This window comes from Molothrus aeneus, chromosome 3 (genome assembly GCF_037042795.1).
Source record: "Molothrus aeneus isolate 106 chromosome 3, BPBGC_Maene_1.0, whole genome shotgun sequence".
In the NCBI taxonomy this organism is placed as follows: domain Eukaryota; kingdom Metazoa; phylum Chordata; class Aves; order Passeriformes; family Icteridae; genus Molothrus; species Molothrus aeneus.
This window is the reverse complement of record NC_089648.1, coordinates 4,960,569-4,983,874: the sequence shown is the minus strand read 5'-3', so window position 1 is coordinate 4,983,874 and position 23,306 is coordinate 4,960,569. Positions and strand designations below refer to the sequence as shown.

At 53.3% G+C, this 23,306-nt stretch overlaps 1 protein-coding gene across 1 annotated transcript; it reads right to left on the bottom strand.

Annotated features, from left to right (window-relative positions):
• Positions 1–10,408: 10,408 nt before the first annotated feature.
• On the bottom strand, positions 10,409–20,003 carry BCL2L11 (BCL2 like 11). Its single transcript, XM_066546083.1, has 3 exons — positions 19,646–20,003; positions 15,171–15,283; positions 10,409–12,881 (listed from the first exon to the last, which is right to left on the bottom strand). Exons 1-3 carry the CDS (start codon positions 20,001–20,003, stop codon positions 12,825–12,827), a joined length of 528 nt encoding a protein of 175 aa, XP_066402180.1. The 3' UTR covers positions 10,409–12,824.
• Positions 20,004–23,306: the final 3,303 nt, after the last annotated feature.

Here is a 23,306-nt window from a genome sequence, read left to right as displayed (position 1 = left end):
TGATTAAAGGTTCCCAGAGCTCCCCCTTCCCTCTGTCAGCCCCCGGGGCTCCCCCTCCCTGCTGTGTCACAGCTCCCAGGGCTGCTCGTGCCCCTGAGTCATCTCCAAACTCCAGCTGGACCCAGGAGCACGGCCCTGCCCTAAGCTGACCATGGGGTGCATGGTTTTCCCGAAGTACAGCAGCTCCAGAGCACGTGGAACAGAAATGTGGTGGGAAAAACCCAAAGTGGGGACAGCAGCAGGGTGACAGCCACCCCCATGCTGCAGGAGAGAGGGAAAAGGTCCCTTAGCTGGGAGGGAAATGGCTTGGAGTGGGGTGAGCATCTCCAGAACTGTTCCCTGGGGAATGGGGATGGTTTCCGTCCCTCACGTGCAGCCAGAGCCTTTCCTGGGGGATTTGCTGGGAGGTCACGACTTCTGTTAGATGGGAATGTGGGTAAAACGGGGTTTTCCAGGCTGGAGGAATATCCAAGGTGCCTGAGAGCTCAGGGATGCATTCTCTGGGTGAAAGAGCCTCCCGCTCCCGTTCTGGGACGTCTCATCCCCTTCCCAAGCTCCTCAGCCAACAGTCCCCATGGATTTGGCTCCAGGCCCTGGGAAACGAGACCTTTCCCAGCAAAAGCTCTTTCTGATGAGAAAAAACTCCCTGATCCTCTCCCGGTGGGGGAAGTGGGAGAGCCCCTGGGCCATGGGAAAATCTCCTTCCCCACATCCTGGCGGGAGGGACGGGGCCATAAAAGCCCTCGGCACATCCCGGGCTGGGAGCTGCACCAAGGAGAGGCCAGGTAGGATGGGGCACGGATCTGGTCTGCTCTGGGATCCATGGAGGGATCCCATGGCAGGGGATCCACGGGTGGCTTCGGGAACTGGGGTGTGGGGAATTTGATCCAGGGGGATGCTCCTGTGCCTGGGAAGGCAGGGGCTCTGAGCAGAGGGAAAGTGAGACTGAAATTTGTGGAATTCTTACAGTTTCCCTGGCTGATGGATTTTTTATCTGTCCTTTGCTCTGCCTGCACAATTCCTGCAGCCCAGGGAAGGAGGCTGGAGCCAAGGTTTCTGCTCTCATCCCAACATCCCCCCGTCATTCCCATTAATCCTCAATATCAAACCGTTCATGACATTCCAGCATGTGCTGGATGGGGCTGGGCTTTTCCAGGGAAGCTGATCCTCACCCCTTGCCATCAAATGGCTGTGGAAGGAGAAGTGTGGGAAGCACAGGGATGAATCCCTGTGGTGGAGCATCCTGCCTGTGATCCCAGGGGCACAAAGCCATGGATCATTCCCACCCTGCAGCCCAAAACCCACCGGCATAAACCTGGGAGCAAAGGGGCAGAAATCCTGCTCTTCTCCTGCTTCCAGCATTCCCAGTGCTGCTTCCTCCAGAGGTGATTCCCTCTTTCTGGAACAGAAGAAGCAGTGGAGGTTTTTGGAGCAGCATAAACTAAAAAAAGCCTTTTTTCCTTATTTTTCCCCAGGGAATCAGCAGAAGCATGGCTGTCCTGCTGGGATTAAGACTGGAAAGGGGGATCTTGTCCCCTTCCCAATTATTTAATGGTGGGAAACAAGTGCAGTCAGCACTCTGGGATTTTTCCACCCACTCCCATGCAAACATACCCAGTTCTGGATGTTCCCTCTTCCTGTCTCAGACGCTCCAGAGGATGTGGGGAAGGAGCCGTGGATCTGGTGAGTGCCTCCATGGGATGGATAAATGTCTCTGTGGGAAGGGCAGGGAGTGGCTTTGGGATGAGTTTTTGGGGTGCAGAGTGCCAAGCTGAGAGGCCCAGCCTGGGAATCCCGGGCGCCTGATCCGTGTCCCGCTGCCTGAGCGAGGCTGTGGGTGCCACCAGCACTTCCAACAGCACCACTTCGGCTCCTGGGCTGGAAACTGGGCTGTGGGGAGCTGAGCAGTTCCTGGAACTGCAGCCCCACGTCATGGGGGGGTTGGGTAATTTGGTGGCAGAGGAGGAAGGGAAAACCCCACGGAGCAGCAGCGCCGGGAGGCTCCGGCCGAAAATGAGTCAGCAGTGACTGGGTGGCTGCCAGGGCTGGTTCTATGGGGGCTGCTGGGTTTACTGGGGCTGGTTCTGGTTGTACTGGGTTTGCTGGTGCTGGTTCTGGTTGTACTGGGTTTGCTGCTGGTTCTGGTTTCCCTGGGTTTGCTGGTTCTGGTTATACTGGTGATGCTGGTGCTGTGGTGCTGGTGCTGCTGGTTCTGGTTTTACTGCTGGTCCTGGTGGTGCCGGTGTTGATACTGGGGTTCCTCGTCTCCCAGCTGCTCCTCTCCCTGTGCCCATTTCCAGGACTTTCGGGCAGCTGATCTTTTCCCCCACTGGGAATTCCCAGGAATCCCATACAGGGATTTTGCCATGTCCATCCCAGCACCCAGGTCCAAGCCAGGTCCCTCTGGAGCCCATTCCTGTGGTGTTGTGATTCCAAGGGCACCCAGGCTATGTTTTAGGGATTTGGGGCTTTCCAGATGTTTGGGATTTATTTTCTTTTGAAAATAGTTGCCAAATTTTTGGGACCAAGTCCTGGCATGAAGGTGCCCCTTCCCAGGTTCTCGGAGCTCTTCCACACTTTTCCATGGCATTAAAATCAGGGAGGGGAATTTAAGTCAGGAAAGGCAATTAAAATCCAGCAAGGCAATTAATTAAAATCTATCAGGGCAATTAATTAAAATCCAGCAGCTCCCAACATTCCCCTGCTTTTTATATTTAAATAAATCCTTTATTTGTATATTAATATAAAAATTAAATTTATGTAAATATATTTCTATTTATATGTGAATTTATTTTTATATATTTACATATTGCATGCAAAGACATTTATTTCTGTTCAAATAAAATTATTAAATGTATTCTCACATGTAAACTGTTTGTATGTTTATTGAATAATATGGTTATTAATGCATCAAAATATTTGTTTCTTAAATAAAGTTAAAATATATAAAAACATATCTATTAAATTAAATTTAATAACAGAATGTGATAGAATAGATAGAATTAATGTAATGTGATAAATATAATGAAAATAAAATAATTCATATAATAGGAATTATGTCCTTAATTATATAAATTAAGCCAAGTGGGGGGTTAATTAAAAAAAAAGGTTAAAAAGGATTGTTTTTATAATGGGAAAGGATTGGGAATAAATTGAAGCATTGGGAGTAAATGCAAGGATTGGGAATAAATTCAAGGATTGGGAATAAATGGAAGCACCCACAGATTTAATGGCTACTGCTGAGAGAATCATGGCAGGTGGGTTTCTGGGTATTGAATTTTCCAGATTAATTCCTAGAGGCAAATCCCAGTCTCTGGGAAAGGCCTGTGTGATTTTCCAGCTGGGTTTCTTGATATGATATTGAATTTTTCATCTTAAATCTCAGAGGCATTTTCCCAGCCCCTGGGGAAATCCTGTACGATTTTCTGGGTGGGACATTTTTAAGCCAACTGTTACCTTTTTCCCAGGATAAAACCCATTCCCCCTCAGGTCAGAGGGATCCCCCTCAAGCATCCACTGAAAAATTACGATGGAGCAAAATCAGATCAGCCACAAATTCCCTTTTCTCCCTTATTTTCCCATTCAGCTGCCCAAGGGATGCTCAGGGAGCAGTGTTGGCAGGAGGGCAGCCCAGAAGTGCTGGAAATGTGACTGATAGAATATCCCGAGTTGAAATGGACACACAAGGATTATCAAAGTCCAATTCCTGGTGCTGAACTTCCCAAAAAATCTGTTTTCTTCACCCGTGGTGAACGGAGTGGGAAAAGCCTGAGGATTTTGGGGGGCTCTCAGTGTTCCACTCTCCCCCACACGAGTCAAAGCAAGCAGATTTGCCTCGATTTTCCTTCTCTGCAAATATTCCCAGTCTGTTTGACCCCGGCGCAGGGAAGTGGATGAGCCAACCCCCAAATTTCTCCCCTGTCCCCTCCTTTTGCCACCTTTGGCTCAGGTCTGAGATCAGTGACGTGGGGAAGGAGGGGGGAAGGAGGGGGGAGCGTTTGACTCGAGACGAAAATAGCGACGTGGAAATTCAGCCCAGCTCGAGATTTGAAATGAAATCGTTTGAAATGAAAGATTCCGCGCCTTGCTGAGGCTGTCCCAGCCCCCTCCGTGCTCTGCCTGGGCTGTGGGTGGCTCGGGAAAGGGAGCAGCATCCCGGGAGGGTTTTGAGGGCGCTTTTGGTCATCGTTTCTCGGCACTAAATAGAGGAAGAATAAGTTTCAAACGAAGCGTGTTTTGTTTTGTCACAGGAAGTGGAGAGAGCTTTGGGAGAGCCCTGAGACATTGACTTGAAATTCTGTATTTTAGCGTTTTCCCGGCCGAGCCGATGGCGTGGATCGGTGCCCGGTGGAAGCCGGGGGGGATCGGGATGGGAGGATCAGGGCGGTGCGACCCCCCCCCATTCCCAGTTACCCGAATGGGGAGATGTGGGGCTGGGGGGGTTTGTGGGCTGGAGGCAGCCCTTCCTGAGGGAGCTGCTGGCTGCTGCTCCCCGCTCGGGGGAGCCCGAAATTGTGCCGTGCTTGGCTGGCGGGGCGGGCGGCCGGGGGTGTCCCGGCTCCGGGAATCCGTTTGGAGCCGCTGCCCGGGATCCCCCGGGCTCCCTCCCGCCGGCAGCCGCAGCCTCAGGAAAAGGAGCCGCGTTTCACAATGGCTCAGCCCTCTCCCGGCCGGGCAGCCCGAGCCGAGCCGCCCCTTGCCCTGAAAAAGCCCGAAATTGGTTTTCTCCGTGCCCAGGCAGGGGCCGCTCGGCGCGGCGCTTCCCTCGGCGGCGCGCCCGGGGAGCCGCGGCTGCTGCGGCATCCCCGAGCCCGGCCCGGCGGGGGGACAGCCCCGAGCCTTCCCCTGCAGCCCCAACTCCCCAAAAAACCCTCGGGTTATCCCCTCTGCTCCTCCCGAGCTGCTGCTGCTGCCGGCCAGCATCGCCTCCCACACCGAGCGTGGCGTGCGCCGGGGTGACTCTGCTTGAATTTCAGCCAAATTGCCAAATTCCCGCTTGCTCCTGCGGTATTAATTTGCTTTTTGGTTTCGCTATTAATGTTGAAGGGCTGCGAGGTCGGCGGCGTTGGCTTTCGGTGGTAATTCACAGCCCCACTGATTTAATCCACGCTCTGCTGCCAAAACCCGGGCTCGCCCCGGGGTGTTTGGGGGTATTTGGGGGTATTTGGGATGGGGTTGTGCCCACGGGTGGGAAAATGCTGGGAAATGCTGTTTGGGATCAGGAAGAATCCAGTGTGTCACGCAGGGCTGAGTTTGGCTTCTCCTGCGAGGGGGAATGGAATTAATTCCTATTAAACTGAGGGGGTGGGCAGGGGCTGGTTTGGTGTCACCCAGCACTGTCCTGGGGCTCGTCCCTGCCTTGGGGACACAGATTTGGGCAAACGCTGATTTTGGGGTTAAATCTGCCCTTTTTCTCGTTGTGCTGTGGTTCTGCTGTGCCTGTCCTCGCCACTGTACTGCAAGCAGTTTTGGGAACACGTTGTCTGCCTGAAACATGTCAGAATCGGCCACAAATTGCAGATGAGACTGATAACAAAAGCCAACAACAGAAAATAGGTAGAAAAACAACACGGTGGAGGCTGAGAGACCACTGAAGGGCTTTTTTGTGTGTTTTTTTAACCAGCTCTCTCACGATGGAAGTGAAAACACATGAAAAGAGAAATGTCTTTTGTTCTCTCACTTGAATTAAGATGCTCCGGCATCAAACCAGGGTTGAACCCCATGGCCGGAGCTGCTGCCCAGCCCAGGGACTCGCAAATCAGCATTTTGGCACTGGTGAGGGTGGTTGGATGTATTTTGGGGGAGGTTTATCGTATTTTTTAACCTTCAAAATGTGCCCTGCAGCACGTGGGTAACTCGGCTCATTTTCTCAACCCAGGCTGCTCTACCTGAATGTCTCTGCTCGAATAAATCAGGCTCCAGCTCAGAAATTAGGATGAGGTTTTTGTTTTCGTTCTACTTATTTCGTCTTTGTTTTTATAAATAAATACAAATCACTCAAACTGAAACTCGATGGCTTTGGTGATAATCAAAGAGCAGCCCTGGGGAAATTTTTCTTCATTACCATGTTCTTTCACAGCCCACACTTGGGGTTTCGGGAGGAAAACTTCTTAACCTTTGCAGCAGCAGCAGCACCCGACACTTTTTGAAGTCCCGGCACACTCAGACTCGGGGCTCGCATCGCGGAGCTGCCTTGGCATCACCTTTATTTCAGGGCCATGTGGGGAGGAGAAATTATCTCAGTCCCCAGCCCTTTTCTCCCCTCAGTTCACCCCTTTTCCCTCCTTCAAAAAACATATTTAAAAAACCCCCAAGAAAATGTTGGACTCCCCCCTTGCAGGGCTTGGGTTTTGTTGTTGTTTTTTCGGTTCTGTGGGGCAGCTCTGTTCTCTACCACCTTTGTACAACATGTTTTAGTATTTGCAGCTCACTTCCTGTATGAGGTTACCTTGTTTATCATAAAACCCCTATTTTTAAACCCATTTCTGCCAATAAGTCATTTGAATGGTAATAGCAGGCGCGTGTGACTGTCCCCTCTGCCCCTGGCTGGCAGGGGGACTCTGGTGGCTCCAGGAGGGATAGGCATTGGAATGTGGGCTGAGGGCATCCCACGGCTCTCCCCTCAAATCTCAGGGGGATTAGTTGTGTGAAAATCAGAAGGATTTCTGAAAATCCTGACTTTTTCAGCGTGGGGTCACACGTGGTGTGAGGATGTGGACAGGCAGAGCTGCAGCGCTCACCATCCCTTCCATCCTTAGGGAATGGTCTCTGTGCCATCTTCCAGCTTGATTTTCATTAATTACCAGCCAGGAGAAGTGTGGGATTGTCAAAACAGGGTTGGCTCAGCCCGCTCTGCCCATAATTGAGGTGTGGGTTAATGAGCAGCCTGCCAGGCCGGGAAGCACTGGATACCTGTGTGTGCTCCTGGGAAAAGGGATGGAGGAGCCTGTCACAAACCCAGCCAGGAGAAATCCATCAAATCCAGGAAGAACAGGCCCTGTATCCCCACAAGGGCTGTGTGAGGCCCCCTGAGCTCCACAGGACCAGCTTTTGTTGGAACAGCAGTGTCTCCATCAGGGGTAACCTCATTGTCTGCCTTTCCTTGGGTTGCAGGGTTTACTTTTTCAAAATTCCACAGAAAAGAGGTTTGGGATGATCAGGAAGGGCAGCAGGAAGGTCCCCTTGGTCCAGCCATCCCTGAGCTTGTCTTACACCCTATAAAAACCCTGCTAGAACGCTTTTAACATCTTTTTATTGCTTTTAGGGACCTCCCTGGTATCCAACAGTTCCCATCTCTGTCTGCGCCGGGTGTGACCCTAGGAGAGGTTGAGCATCCAAGGAGCTGCCAGAAAGGCAGAAAAGCCGCTGGAAAGAGTGAGCTTTGTTGCAATATGAAAATCAAATGCAAAGCTCGGGGGGTATTTTTAGCTGGTTTAGGCTGCACAGGTGTTTGAAAGGTCAGTGGCGAGTCATTGGAAAAAAAAAATTCTATTTATTTCTGTGTGTGGGGAGAGCCTGGTGTCGCTCCCGTGGCTCTGGATGACTGGAATCATCCTCAGCTTGGGTTGCTCAGCATTCCTGAGGCCAGCAGGGGTGTGGGAGTGCAGGAATGTCCCAGTTTTGTGTGTCCCCAACAGCATGAGCACATGGCAGCCATGAGTGTCCAGCTCTGACGGACACAGGGAGCTGTGGCTCTTTCCATTTATAAAATCTGGGAGTTTGCTCCTTTTCAAGGAATAAAGGCCATTTGTCATCCTTAAAACAATCGTGTGGGGGGTTTTATGAGCTCCTAGAATTTAAGAGCATGGAAAGGGCCTGGCTGGTGATGTGGCTTTGGTGGGCCTGGGCCGTGGCCAACGTGGCTGAGGCCAAGCTGAGTTTGGTGGACCCGTGACCACTTTGGGCTTGGCCATGACCAACAGGCCACAACCACCTTGTTTGGGCCAGGAACATCTTGGAGTTGGCCTTGGCCAACCTAAACCGTGACCTCCTTGGATTTGGCCATGTCCAGCGTGGGCTGAGGCCAACCTGAGCCTGGCCATGGCCAAGCTGGGCTGGGAACACCTCCAAGGTGGCCATGAACCCCTTGGACTTGGCCTGGGCCAGGCTGGACCGTGACCACCTTGGATTTGGCCATGTCCAGTGTGGGCTGAGGCCAACCTGAGTTTGGTGGACCATTTTGGGTTTGGCCATGACCAACAGGCCACTACCACCTTTGTCTTGGCCAGGAACACCTTGGAGTTGGCCTTGGCCCACCTAAACCAGGACCACCTTGGATTTGGCCACGGCCAGTGTGGGCTGAGGCCAAGCTGAGTTTGGTGGACCCGTGACCATTTTGGGCTTGGCCACGACCAACAGGCCACGACTACCTTGTCTGGGCCAGGAGCACCTTGGCCTTGGCCCACCTAAACCATGACCACCTTGGATTTGGCCATGGCCAGCACAGGCTGTGGGCAAGCTGAGCCTGGCCATGGCCAAACTGGGACGTGAACACCTCCAAGGTGGCCATGACCCCCTTGGACTCGGCCTTGGCCAACCCGGACCGTGACCACCTTGGATTTGGCCATGTCCAGCGTGGGCTGAGGCCAACCTGAGCCTGGCCCTGGCCAAACTGGGCTGGGAACACCTCTGAGGTGGCCATGACCGCCTTGGAGCTGGCCTTGGCCAGGCTGGGCCTGGCACCTGGTGCCGAGGGCAGATCCCAATGAGGGGCAGTGCTTCCCTCCCGCGGCGCCACCGAGGTCACCGGGTTCAGGCAGGGCATGAGCTCCTCCCAGCCTGAGTCACAGCAGGGCCACCTCCCAGGTGTGACAACTCACCTGGACACATCCATGAGCTCCCAAATCCCAACAGGAGTGCAGAGGCAGCGGGAGAGCAGAGCCAGCAGCTGCCACAGGCTCGGCTGGGCAATTAAACCTTTTTTTTGTGAGTTAAAGAAGCCCCCAAAATAGCACCTGAAACCAATAAACTTCCCTTTCAGGAACTTCTGTAATTTGAAACACACTCAAGAACAAAACAAAAAAAAAAATCCAGAATTTTTTTAGGTTGTTTATCAAGTAGGACCTGGTGGGGTTGTTTTTAAATCCCTTCCACGTGGTGAGTGCTGAGGAATAATATCCCTTCCTGAGGGATAGGAAGGGCTGGAGGGACAAATGGGATGGAGGGTCCAGGCAGAAGGAAGGTGGGATGGGAATTTTTAGGAGCAGATTTAAAACTGCAAAATAAAACCAGCCATATGAAATAATAAAAGAGAAGAAATAGTGATGTTCCATAACAAAATCAAAATAATGTTAATAAATGCATTAAATAATAAAATAAAAATAAAACAAGACATACAGTATAAAATAACCCCCAAAACTTCTTCAATGCCAGTGAAAACCAGCTGGGGAAAAGAAGTGCATGGAAGGTGCCCAGCAGCTGGGCTTGAGCCCATGACCACAGAAATGTGAGGAAAAGCAAAAAACTTCCAAGGAATCCCCAGGTAACTCCCAGCTGGAGCAGCTTTTGGGGTTGGATACAGCCAGGGCAGCACCTGACAAAGCAAATTCATTCAAGAGCTGCATTCTGGGTGGCCTGAAGTATCTTGGAGCTCCAGGACACCAAAATGGAGAGGGGAACATCAAAATGGAGAGGGGAACATCAAAATGGAGAGAGGAGCACCAGGTCTGGAGGGAGAATGGGTGAAAAATGGGGAAAATTGGTGATAAAGCCACAAATATCCTCTTCTCGGGAGAACCTCAATCCCCACAAAGAACCAGCACTCAGGACAAATAGTTGAAAGTTTTTATTCATATAAAACTCATATTAAAGAACATAAAAGATTCTTAAAAACAAAACCAAAAAACAACCCCCAAAAAACAAGGCTCTTGCAATTATTTACAGCAGTATTGCACAAGTAAAGTGGCAATTACCCTGTCCAAAATTCATCAGTGCAAAACACAAGGAAGGCAGGGAAATTGCAGTCAAAAATGCTACATTAGCTGGGTCCTGCGACACGATTTAGTGATTCACGGGATCCCATGGGATGGCTGCTCCAGGAAAACCTGGCTGGAGCAATCCCGGGGGGTGGAGGAACCAAATTCCAAATTCCCACTGAATTTCACTAATGCTGAAGTCTTTGATGTGCCTAAATCACTCCTGGGAAGTGGAGACTTAGGCACTTGGAGAAAAATAAGATTAAAATCTTGTTATCCACACCACGATGGCTTTGGAAGGGGATCCAACACTTCTGGCAGGGAGGAAACCAAATCTTCACAGGAACTTAAATAAGCAGGAAATAAATATACAACATTTCTACAAGTTACAGCATTAAACAGTAGAGTGCATTAATTACACAAGGAAAAAAAAAAACAAAAAAAAAAACAAACAAAAAAAAGACCTACAGTATTTACCAATTCCACTCTAAAAAAATGTAGGAAAAAAACAGGAACTTTTTTTAAATTTTTTTAGTTTTTTTTTAAAGTATTTCTAAGCTGTACAAAACTTACAGGAGAGAAAGGAGAGGGAGTACATTGCACACAGATATTTGGCTCAGATGATGAAAATAATACGGTACTCTACTCTAATAAATATTTGAGTATTTACAGTTTGGTGCAAAAGAGGAGAAGCAAGAACAGGATCAATCTGGTTTCCAAGGAAAACTCTTCATCCTTTTGGTGCAACACAGAGCACACACTACACTTAAACACGACCCAGAGCAGGCAGCCAACATGGCTGAAAGGAGCATAAATCCCTGTTTTGTATCATTCTTCTGTTTTGAGGCTTTTTTGGGGGCTTTTTCTCACTAAACCTCACAATGCCACAGGAATCCTATTTTTTGAGGGTTCCTTTTCCTATGATTTTTGGCTGGGAACTCCTCCTGTGGAAAAGGCCCTGGGAGACTTTGCCAATATATTGATTTTTTTTTTCATTAAAATGAATTTTTCTCCATGGGAGGACAGGGTAAAGTGCTCTTTGGTGATTCTTTGGTGTACTCCAAGGGACACATTCTGGGATGCCCAAAGTTGGGAGATCCCAAAGCACCATTTCATCCACCAGCAATGATGGAACTCAACTGGGAGGAAAAAAGAAAAATCTCACTGGGTCTCCCCACCCCTGCTGCCAATTTTTATCTTTTAATTCTAATTTTACCAGTGGAATTCCATGGGAAATCCCTGGTGGCAGCTGGTAGGGCTGACTGGGGCAGCACAGCCACGGTGAGCCAAAGCCAGAGGTAAATCCCAAGGGATGAGGAGCAGGATCTGCCCTGGCCAAGCTCCCTCGTTATTTGAACCGCTCACTCTCCACCAGTGCAAAGGTTCCCCCCAAAGGGCTCCAAAATGCCCTTCCCAAAACACTCCCTGCTCCTGCAACCGCTGCTCACCTTGCACTTCCAAGGAAAAAAAGGGAATAAAATTGGCAATCGAGGTTAAAACCACCTCCATGATCCTCCAGGAGCAGGAGGGGAGGCCCCGCTCCGACCCGCCAGGCAGAGAGGTCCCACCGGGGTCTGTCCATCATTAATTAACACTAATTATCATCCATGGCACTCAGCAGCTTCTCCCTGTGGGAAGAACCGCTCCAAGGGGGGCTTGGGATGGGGTTTTCCTTCTTTTCTTTTCCTATGCTGCTGGTGAGACCAGAAACAAAAAAAAAACCCCGCAGCTTTTGGGGAGCACCTGCACCAGCCTGAGGGAAGGGGGATGTTTGTGCATAGATATGGGATGGCTGGAGCAGCCAATCCCCCAAAAACATCTGCTGGGAAGGGGAACACCCGTGGATCCATGACTCCAGGGAGGGAAGGGGAGAGGCCCTGGGACATGGAGCACCTGGGAACTTCTCTGGGAGGACACAGAGCAGTCAGATCCCCTTGGAATGTCCTGGATAGATCCGTGTTGGGCTGGCATCCTTCCATCTGCATCTGGGTGCTCATCCCCGTCCAAACACGGAGAGGATCCCAGGAAAACACAATCTTGGAAACCTCTTTTGACAGCCACGACTCCCAACAGGTCCTGCTGCCGTCGCCTCTGGCTGCGGCGTTCCAGGAGCTGCTCCCTGCCTCCGGAACGGTTTATTGCTGGATTACTCAGTCCCCCACATCTGATAGCAGACACTACAGAAGCGTTTTCACACGTTTTATAGAAAGAATTTCTTTAAAAAAAGGCAACCTGGTGGCTTGGGGTTTGGTTGGTTGGTTGGTTGTGATGGTTTGGACCCTGGAGTTCGACAGCAAAGTCTTGAAATTCAGAGTGGATCAAAAAAATAGAGATATCAAAACGCAAAAAAAAAAAAAAAAATTAAAAAATCAGTCAGCAGGAAATAGGCTGATTTGCATTATGCAAATGAAGTTGGATTTGGGGTAGCATTAGGTATTTACAGGTAAAAGAAGTGCTGATATTAAATCCCTCTGCCGTTTTTTCCAGCCTTTTTTGGGGGCAAATGCCCCAGAGGCAAAGGGAGAGGGGAGGAATCCGAGCCTCTGCAAGGCAAACTCCGAGGGCTCTGCCCATCAGCTGGCTCAGGTTTCCCTCATTCCTGCCATGGGCTCATGCCACAGAATTCCAGGAACGATGACAAAACATGATTCCACATTTTCGCTGAGACTCTTTTGGGGGAAAAAAAAAAAGGCAAAAAAATTAATAAAAAGAGTGGAGAGAAACACCAAGTAAACACCACTCTGCCATAAAAACGCCGCGGTCGGAATGGGATGTCCACCCTCATCCTGCCACGTGTCCTGGGGGAGAGAGAGGCAGGGTGGGAGCCCCACATCCATCCATGAGTCCGTCGTTCCCGGGCTTTCCCAGCGAGGAATTCAGTCCTGGTGGCTCGGGATGCGCCGGGCGCTCTCACTGGAGCCTCCAGATGCGGCTGATGATGTAACGCAGCAGGCGCAAGATCATGACCTGGGGGTTTCCCAGAGAGGGGAGGGAAAAAAAAAAAAGGAAAAAAAAAAAAAGGAGAAAAACCAAAACGAAGTGGTGACTTTAATTCCCAGCATGAAGCCCCCCATGCTATATGAACGCCTGGAAAATATTCCAGAGGCACAAAGTGTTTAACACTGCAGCCAGCAGAGCCTGGGGCAGCAGTCAGGGGATGCCCCCTCTTCCAGGAAAAGCCTGGGACCCAGGAACCTTGTTGGGACAAGGAGCGGCTGGATGACGAATTGCCCGATTTCCCTGTCCGAGAAACAGGCCCGGGGGGAGGCCACGCCCTGGGGAACGTGACAGGGAAGGCGCCGGGACCCGTCCGACAGCCCCGACCTGCCCGGCGAGTGCAGCTCTGGCACTGCTGCAGTTCCCCATTTCTAACCTCAGGCTGAAAGGGCAAACCTCAGAGCCAGGCAGGGCCGGCAGGCATGAGCCCTTCCACCCTCCCCTCCGGAGCCCAGGCAGCTCAGGAGCAGCCAGAACGCTTCCAGAAGGAAAAGGGACCTTTTCCACCAAGTGCCTCAGGGATGATAATTACATAGTGCCTGAAATGCTCCGAAACCTCCCCAGTTTTGGGTGCAGGGAGTGAGAATTTGTCGCATGCTGGCTGCACCAGGTACAAAGTGTTTTTAGGGTCACGCATGACGTCCCCTGCTCGCATCACCTGAGCAGGCAGGACGTGTCCCCTGTGTTCCACTCCTCGCCCTGGGCCAGCCCTGGGTTGGAATTGCAGCCTCGGCACTGGAAACAGCCTCGTGCGACCCTGGGGGATGCTCCCTGCACCTCACCCTGCTGCTGCCTGGGAAACACCCCCATTCCCATTAAATTCACCCCCTTATCCACCACAGGGTTGTAGGGAGCAGCAGGATGTGCCCAGAGATTCCCAGCACCAAAAGAGCCAGGAGAATGCTGGAAGGATGTTCCTGCTCCTCACGAAGTGCTCCAAATTTAAGGCACTGCTCCGGGAGGCAGGGAGGAGGTGGGAGATGGGTAGCACTGAACAGGCTCCCCAGGGAATGGTCACAGCCCCAAGGCTGCCAGAGTTCAAGGAATATGCGGACAATGCTCTCAGGAACAGGGTGGGATTGCTGGGGCTGTGCAGGGCAAGGAGTTTGGACTTGGATTATCCTTGTGGGTCCCTTCCAGCTCAGGATATTCCAGGGCACTCTGCATTTCTTCCAGCTCCTCTGGATCTGCCTGCTGCTACCAGGTGCCTCCAGCTTTCTGGACAGCCTGCTCCCTCCCTTTCATTGAAAAGATGTCCTTTCATCCCAAAAAGCAGCCAACTCTGCATCACAAGGGACCAGCCTGGGTGGGGGAGGTCTGAAGATGCGCATTCTGGATTTTGAATTCTGGATTAGGGTATCAGCTTATCACCATTTTGTCACAGGTCAGGACTGCCAGGGCATTTGGGAAAAGTGGAGCAGCTGGAGATGATGTGGAAAAAGCAGGATCATAGCAGCCTGATCCCCATTTATGTGGGAAAGCCAACCCTGGGAGCAGCGAGGACACACTGCAGGAGCTATTTGGGAGCTGAAGAGGATGGATAAGGATCCAGCAGCCAGCATTCCATCACCAAAACTGCTCCTGGCCCCTCTTCCCACAGCCAAGCCCGAGTGGATGGAGCAGAACCCACAAGCAGGGACATGCAGCAGCTCATCCTGGCGAGCCCATCTTGCTTCACCCCCGGGCTGGGCTGCCTTGGGCTTGGGATTGGGCTCCTCTGGGGCATTACTGCATCGACTCGGGTTGCAACACCCCAAGGTGAGCGAGTTCATGGGCTTATAAAAACTCTTTCAAAACAGTCTTTGCAAGAGAACTAAGTTCTAGGACCAAGTTTCTTCTTTGCAGCAGCTGGGATTTGGGAGCTGGGCTGGGAATCCCACTGAAAGCTTCCCTAAAAGCAATGGTGCCAGGCAGTGCATCCCCCAAAATCCCCAAACTTTCCCTGCCTCTTCCTTTCTAAAAGTTTCCTCGTCACCATCAGGTCCAGGCCGCACCCAACACCTCTGCCCCAAAACCCCTGCGCAAACCTGGTGCCCTAAAGCTTCCAGCCCTGATTTCAATAGGTTATTTTCAATTGACTTAAAGGTTATTTTTCATTGATTTGAGGCCGCCGCCGCTGATTTACCTGGTCCAGGCCACCCCCCGCCCGCGCAGCCTTTTCTCGTCTGAGTGAGCGAAATGCTCACCGCAGAGAGAGTTTCCAGAAATGATTCAGCCCTTCCCTTCGAGAGAAACGGGAGGTGAAGAGGGGAAAGTTACCCTGCGTGGACAATAGGAGGCATTGAACTCGTCCCCGATGCGCCGCAGCTCCTGCGCGATCCAGATCTCCGGCTGCACCTCTTCGGGCGGAGAGTGGGACTGCCACCGGGAAGCTGCGGGGCATGGAACAGGAGAGTTGGAAACCCAGGAAGGAAAACAAACTGTACAGAATTTACTACATAAAACTCTCCAGTAACTCATCAGCTCTTGCCATTTTATTCCTGTTTTTTATTACTATTATATTTTAACTCTCTTAAACCCCAGGGGCTCATGTGGGGGCTCACTGCGTACAATGAACAGGCTTTTGTTCCTGGTTATTTCTGCATTATTATTATTATTACTGCTATTAGGCTTTTATTTATTAATTGTAAGATGTCCATGGGAGCATCTCCAAGCTTTGGTCACTCCTAAACAGGGATAAGAGCCAAGATGCCACTCTCCAATTTTCTTCCCTCACCAAACCTCCTCTTCCCACTTTTTTTCCTTCACCAGCAACTCCTTCTCTAACCTTAAAAACCCTCTGCCTCATTCAATTTTCACATTTCTTCCCCAAATCATCCTCAAGTGCCCAACAAGGAAAACCAATGGGTTTGTCATAGGGAGGAGAAAGCCACAGTTGGATTTATGTGTGAAGAAACCACACTTCCAGCAAATCCAAGTGCTGGCTTGAAAGAGAAAAGAAAGAGTTAATGTGTTTATTATACTGCAGGATACATAATTATTTAGGTCTCCATCTTAAAAAGTTATTAAACATGTGATAAATCCTGCAAATAGCCAGGAAAAAAAAAAAAAAAAAGAAACAGGACCGTGTATGATACCCAGCACCACCTCATCCCCCCTTCCTTAAAGTTCAGGATCCAAGCAGGAAGTGCAGCCTTAAGGAATATTAAAAAAAAAAAAAAAGAAAAAGAAAAACCAAACTAAAAAAAAATAAAAATAAAACAACCAAAAAACCAAAAAACACTGCACAAAACAAAGCAGTGTTTTGGCACGACAGCTTCGGAGGAATCACAAGGGAACAGGAATAGCTTCCAATCTTCCAAACATTCAAAGGATTAGTAGAGCAGTTAGGGAAAAAAAAAAAAAAAGAAAAAAAGAAAAAAAAAAGAAAGAAAGAAATTAAATAAAAGCCTGGCTCCAACCTGATTGGAAAATGCGTTTCCGAGCCAAGCAGCGCCGCTTGGCCGGGGGATGTGTTTTGTTTTCACGCTGTAGTAGCAGCGCCCGCCGCCCGCCCCCTCCCTCCCGCCGCCGGGCGCGCCACGCGCGGCGCTCGCGATCCCGCCGGAGCCAGGCGGGACCGGCCGGGGCGGAGCCGCTTCCCAAATCCCACCCCGGCCCGGCCGGGCAAACAAAAACACGCGGCCAGCCCGGGCAGGAAGAGGCGAGGAGCGCCGGGGACGTGAGGAGAACCACGCGAGGGAGCCGCGCTGCTGCTGCCGCTCCATCCTTTCCCCGCCGTGCCATCCTCCCTCCCGCCCCGCTCCTCCGCCCCAGAGACTCGGGCTGGGCTCGGTGGCTGAGAGCGAAATCGGGCTGAGGTTTTCAGAAAGGACTTTCTGCGGCGCTGCCGAGCGAAAGGGGCCAGTCATAACCGGGTCCCCAAACCAGTCACGGGCGCTTTCGGGGGCGGGGGGACACAGTCATAGCGTGAGCCACCACCGAGGGTGACAACCCCGGGGCACCGGCACCGCCGGGAAGCCACGCCTGGCTCCGGCCCGTGGGATGCTCCAGGATGGGATTGCTGCGGTTCCGGCTCGGAAGGGCAAAGAAACCAAGCCCAAATTGCAACGTCAGCTCCTGGGTTAGGTATCCAACCCCTCACCGAAGGAAATCTTGGAGAGCCGGGAGAAAACAGCAGCGATTCCAACCCAAGAGCATCAGGACATCACCAGCAGATTCCCAGCTCAAGGTTTTCCTCTTAAACCCAACTATTTGGCATCTCCTTTGAGAGCAACAGGTTTATACTGCTTCTCTCCTCACAGGAATACACACTGGGATCAAACCAGCACTGGGAAAGCCCATTTCCAGAGCACCTGCTCCAGCCACATTCCCAAAATCCGTTGGGAACAAACACGTTGCCTTCAGACCAAAAATCCAATGGAAGGAAATGAAGGAGAGACACGAAATACCACGAACAGAGTCACCCAACCCCTCCAGAAAGAGTGAGTTTGTCTTGGGTGACTTACACTCCCAGCTGGGAATTCCCCATCCCTGCCAACCTCTTCCCCAGAACAAACAAATCAACTCACCCTTGCTCCTCTCCTTCCCACCCCCAAAAGCATCATCCTGGATATCCCAGGCTGGCACTGCAGCCCTTGTTCCCTTTCATCCCAGAGCATCCCCTCACTGCTTTTGTCTCATTTCCCAAAACAAACGGCTTTGGAGGCAGCTGGATGCATCCCCTGAACTGTCAGAAAGGCAGCACAGCCCAAAGCATCACTTCCCAAAACCTCCACACCAACAGCTCTTCCTTACACAACCCTGGGCATTCCCAAGGGCTGCCTCCACCTTTATTTGCCCTCATCAAAACCTTTGGGGAAGGTTTTGCAAGATTTAGAGAGGGACTTTTGAGGCAGAGCATGAGCTCGCCGTGCTGGAGCAGCCTTGGAGCAGTTCCCCACTGCCCATGGGAGAGGCCGGGAGCATCCGTCGCTTCTTTCTGCTCGCAGGAAACGCCTGTTTATTTTAATAAAAATAATAATAATTATTATTATTATTGCTTATGCTTCCGAGAGAAACTCTCCACCTTGTGAGCCTCTGCTCACAACAGATAAAATCAGTGGGTAAAAGCACAACAAAAATATCTCCTTTGCTTCCTTCCCAAGGGACTGACCCGCTTCCATGTGGAAAACTCCACGGCACGCATCCAGCTGGACACTGCCAAGGCACAGGGATTGAGGAGGAGGTGTGCAGGGCAAAGGCATGGATATTTCCCAAGGAGAGCTGCATGGGAAGTCACAGCCTGGGGATAAACCAGCTCTGTAGCTCCACGTTCCCAGCTTAATCCGTTCAGGAGTATCCAAGAGTCCCAGTTAAACAGCACTGAGGATTTTCCATTTGCTTATAGTTGTTTAGGATGATGCCCCTAGCAACACTCACAGAGCAAAGGCTCCAATAAAACAGCTGATGAGAGCACAGGAATTTGGGGGAAAAAAAAATTCAGGGAAAACTTCAATTTCTTCCCAGATAAAAGAAATTGAAGCCTTGGCACTCCCAGCGAGGAATTCCGGGAGCATCCCTGCCTGGCCATGCCAGAGCGAGGTTGTGAAACACGAATTAAGCTGTAATTACTGCAATAATGTCACAAAATCTATCCTAAGGGCACGTTACAGCCAGGCCTCTGCAGCCAGAGCCAGGAGGGAGCAAAAACACCACCAACCAAAAAAGATGGTGTTGAGATCCCAAAAAAGCTCGGAGCTGCTGTTTGTTATCCCCATGCCTCACTCCCACCGTGCCCTGGTGCAAGTTCAAAGGTTTCCTCCAATTCACCAGGGAATTCATCAGGAGAGGGGAATGCTGGACACTCATGCAAGCTCCCGCGGGCAGGTTTTCCCTGCTGGAGAGGCTTCACCTGGCAAAGCCACTCGTAAACACGCCCCCGCCCGCCTCCGGGCAGCTTCCCGGCGGGATTTCGGGATGCACGACCCCAGCACCTCCGCCACCGATCGATGGGAGAGCCGGCAGCGGCACACGAGCCAGGAGCCACTTGCTTGGCAAAACATCCTGGGACAGCGAGCCCTGAGCAGAAAACTGGACTCAACAACCCTTGTCCCCTCCTCCCCTGGCAGCGACTGACCGAGCCCGGAAAAGAATAAACATCATAGTAATAAAAACCCCGGCGCTGGACGCGCGGGAGTTCCCCGGCGCTGTGTTTGCCCGCGGCCCCGGCCAGCTTCCACAAATCCCAGAGCGCCGGGAGAGCCTCCAGCCCGCGGCACGGCTGCTCCCAAAATCCACGGGGTGGGTGGGATGCGGGAGGTGCTGCTGCAGGTGCCTGGCGTGGCTACCTGCGTTCTCCATCCTTCCAAGGGAAGCCAAAGGGCAGGACCCCTCATGCACCCCTCAACAACCCCCTGGCACTGTGCACTCACAGCTTTTCACACCCCTCTCCTCTTCATCCACACCTGTACACAAACCCCGGCCCTTCACACACCCCACGAGAACCCGTGTTTTCCACGCTTCTGAGGAAAGCCAAGCCAGGCGAGGAGGGGAAGGCGAGGAAAGCCAAGCCAGGTGAAGGGTCGGAAAAGCGCTCCCGCACTTTCAAGCTACCCCTGACCAGCGTATTCACCCTCCACACATCTCCCCCGGCACTTCACTTTCACACCTTCGCACGCCCCCACAGCAACTCTGCTCTGAGGAAAGCCACGCCAGGTGAGGAGGGGGAGCGAGGGCAGCCGAGCCCGGCGGGGAGGGGAGGCGACGACGAGGACGAGGAGGAGGAGGATGGAGAGCCGCGCCCCAGAGCTTACCCATGGCGCTGAGGCAGTGGCTGAGCGCCTGGCAGGGCGGGCTGGGGGTCTGCGTGGCCTTGTCGCAGCTCAGGGGCGCGGGGCTGCGCTCGGCTTCGAACGAGAAGTACCCGCTGGAGGAGCGCGGCAGCAGCGGCGACCTCCGCACGAAGATGAAGAGCGGCGAGCGGGTGGCGAAGGGGCCGGGGCTGGCGGGCGGGCCCCGCGCCGCGGCGGCCGCGGACACCGGGCCAGCCCCGGGCAGGGCAGCGGGAGCGCCGGGGCGCAGCTGCGCGCCCGGGCCCGGCCCCTCCGCCGCCGGCAGCCGCCCGCCCTCGCCGTCGCGTCGCGCCTTCACCTCGGGGGGCTGCTTGGCCATCGGGGCTGCCTGCGGGGAGCGGAGCGCGGTGAGCGGCCGAGCGCGCCCAGGCCGGCCCGGCCCCCGCCCGTCCGCCCGCCCCATTGTTCTGCCGAGCGCGCCCCCGCCCCGGCCCCGGCCCCGGCCCGGGCCCCCGCCCCGCGCCCCCGGCCCCGCTCACGGTGCTGCCGCCGCTAGAGCGGCCCCGGCCGCGGCTGCGCTCGGGTGTGCGCGGGAGCGGCCCCGGCCCCGCTCCGCCCCGGCTGTGTTTACAGCCCGAGCACCGCCCCGGCCTCCCCCGGCCCGGCACCGCCCCGGCCTCGGCACCGCCCCGCGCCCGCCCCGGCCCCGGCCCCGGCCCCGGCCCCCGCCCCGCCCGCGGGGAGCGCCCGGCTGGGCTCGGGCACAGCCTTACACACGCTCAGGGACTGATAAACACAGCCCGGGGCACGGCACGGCCTTACACACGCACACGTGCACTGCCAGCCTCACACACACACACACATCGCACACAAACACACGCACATCCCACACAAACACAGCCCAGAGCTGCGTCCTGATACCTTCACCCTTCCCTCCCTGCAGCACGCACTCTCGCCTTGCACACACAATACTCACCCCGCGGGGTTCACCCCTACACCCACCCCGTGTACTGTGGCTGCTCCCCTTACCCGCACACCTCTTACACGCCCCAGGCGTGCCTTGTTGCACCCCCATGTGCACACACACCTCACACCCAGGTGCTTGCTCTTCACACACACTTTACACACACACACCTGCTGCAGGGCATCTCCTGTGCCCCACAACCCCTCCTGCTGCACCCCTTGCACATGCATGTGCACACACACAGAGCGCTGGTGCATCCCTCGAGCAGCAGCAGCATCTCCAGCCCATGGAGAAACACAGCTGTGGAGGGGAAGACCATGGAGGGGTAGGAAGGACCACGGGGTGGAAGAAGCCTTATGGAGAGGGAGAACCTGGCCCATCCAGCACAGGGGCTGAGCAGTGCTGCTGGAGCAGATTCCGGGGTGGCCACAGCTCCCCCATTCCATCCCATCCCCGCGTCCCTCACTTTAGCCAGGGATGGTCTCACACACCGCTTGGAGCATCCCTGGCTGCTCCGGCTCTGTTCCCACCCCCTTCACGCCTCTCCAATGGGCGGGGAAGGAAAAGTGTCTGAGGGTGTTTGAGTGGGCAAAAATAATTAGGAAAACTTGTTAGGAAGGCATATTAGGGAAAAAATTGAAGACAGGGACCAGCAGCAGAAGGGAAGGGCTAAAAAGGCCTGGCCATGGCCTTTCCACACCAGAAAAGTGAGGGAGAAGCAGGGCTGAAAATCAGGCTTGTTCCTCTTTTCCCAGCCCTCCAGCAGTGGTACCCACAGCACAGTGCTGGTGGGGCTCCACAAGGCCCCGCTTCCCTCACGCTTCCCTTGGATCCAGGAACCACCCGAGGCTTTTCCCCTTGGCTGGGGCCTGCAGAGCATCCTGTGGTGGTGTGGCAGAGCGAGGGGGACACTCTGGAGGCACCTGGGCTGCCGGGACACGGGGCCAGCCAGCAGATGTTGAGTCTATTTTCTCCTCCTGGGTCGTTTTCGTTTCTGCGTGGGCGGCTCACACGAGCAGAAAGGGGATGGGGAGCAGCCTGGCCTTTCCAGCACCCAGCCTTGAGCTGGCCCTTCTCCTCCTGCCCTCGGGATTTTGGAGAGCCAGGAGAGGCACCAAGTGCATTTTCCCACTGTGAATCATGGCTCCAGCCTCACGGAAGAAACCCGTTTCGACGTTATCCTTGTTCCTCTTGTCGTGAGCCATCTTGGAGGAATTCACACCGAAGCCCATCCCAAAGTCCTTCATTTTGGCACAGATTGAGGGAGGGGGAGTTGAAACCTGCCCCTCAACACTGCCTCAGGCCCTGCAGCATCCATCCCCAGCTCCCTGGGAATGCTGTTTGGGAATGCCCCATCCCAGCCCTCCTGCGCACCCATCAGCATCCATGGGCAGGGAGCTTTCCCACGTCCCACATGGAAATGAGGAGGGAGAAGGGAGAGGGACGGAGGAGGATGGAAGGGATCCCATGCTGCTGCAGCACTCCAGTTGTGGCATCTCCCACCCAGCCAACCCTCTGTGCCATCACAGAATCACTTAGGTTGGAAACAACCTCCCAGATCATGGAGCCCAGTCCAATCCCAGCAGGCTGTCCCTGCCACTGGGAAGCAGGCAGGGAGGAGGTTGGAGCAAAGAAGACAGAGCCTGGCTGGAGGGAACAGACTCCTCACAGTGCCCTGAAAACCCCCAAGGAAAACCACCCCCAACCCCTCCTCCCCAGCCAGCAGGTGCTCACCAAACCCATTCTGACCTGAACAAAGCACCAACGGAAAAAAATGACACCTTGTTCTCCTTCTCCTGCACCCATCATGATAAATGTTACTTCACTCGTGCTGCCAGATAAAATCAGGTTTGAGCCTCAAGCACGAGGCTTTTTCTGAGCCAGGCTTGGAGCCTGACCTTTACAGAGCTCCCAATTTCAAACACCAACCCAAAATCAAACCCTGTGTCATCAGCGTGGGGGTGCTTGAACAGCAAAGGTTGGATAGAGATAAGAACAGGTGGGTTTTGTTAAAAAAATGTGTATTTTAGTTAAAGAAACCCCCAAACCCTCTCTGGGGGATCTCCACACATCCACAGCAGTGACAGTGATGTGGGGGTGAATCAAGTGACAAGAATGGTCCTGTTGTGACCTGAGTGGTCCCTGGGCTGGGCAGGGGGGTGGCACTTGGGTTCCTTGCTACCACCAGTGAATTTGGGACCTGTTAATGTATATTTATTTTTATTGTTCCTAATGGGGCAAGTGACATTGCTGTGGGTGACCCCAAGGAGGGGGACCAGGACTGCTGCTTCATTAGTGTGCACCTGACTAATTACTGAGGCGGCTGCAGCTTTCAACAACCTCACACTTTATCCCTGTTAATGCCTTCAAAGTAAAAATTAAGAATTTTGGCCAGGAATGCAGGGAGGTGGCAGCAGAAAGGGCTTGGCCGGGGCTGAGTGGTGATGAGCCAGCAACAGCAAGGGATGGAGGAGCTGGGAGAGAGCCTCAGACCCCAGGGGGGGCCCCGGCTCGATGGGAGAGGGTGAAAGATGAGTAAAACCTGGGTTTTCTGCAGAAGAAAAGGCAGAGGCACCCACCCACGCGCCAGGAAATCTCTCCTCTCCCGTGTGGGTGGTGGAGGCCCCGAGATGAGTTATCTCTAAAGGGCGACTCTGGGGATACCTCGAGATCTGCAGCGGCGTGGAGCCAGCGCGTGCCGGCGAGGAAACATCACCC

What these genes read in the sequence shown, in the direction of transcription:
- BCL2L11 (XM_066546083.1), bottom strand. Translation starts at nt 20,003, where the DNA reads ATGGCCAAGCAGCCCCCCGAGGTGAAGGCGCGACGCGACGGCGAGGGC. An exon ending in CCACTGCCTCAGCGCCATGG is followed by an intron (nt 15,284 to 19,645) that starts GTAAGCTCTGGG and finishes CATGCCCCGCAG; the next exon opens with CTTCCCGGTGGCAGTCCCAC. An exon ending in CCTCCTATTGTCCACGCAGG is followed by an intron (nt 12,882 to 15,170) that starts GTAACTTTCCCC and finishes GGAAACCCCCAG; the next exon opens with GTCATGATCTTGCGCCTGCT.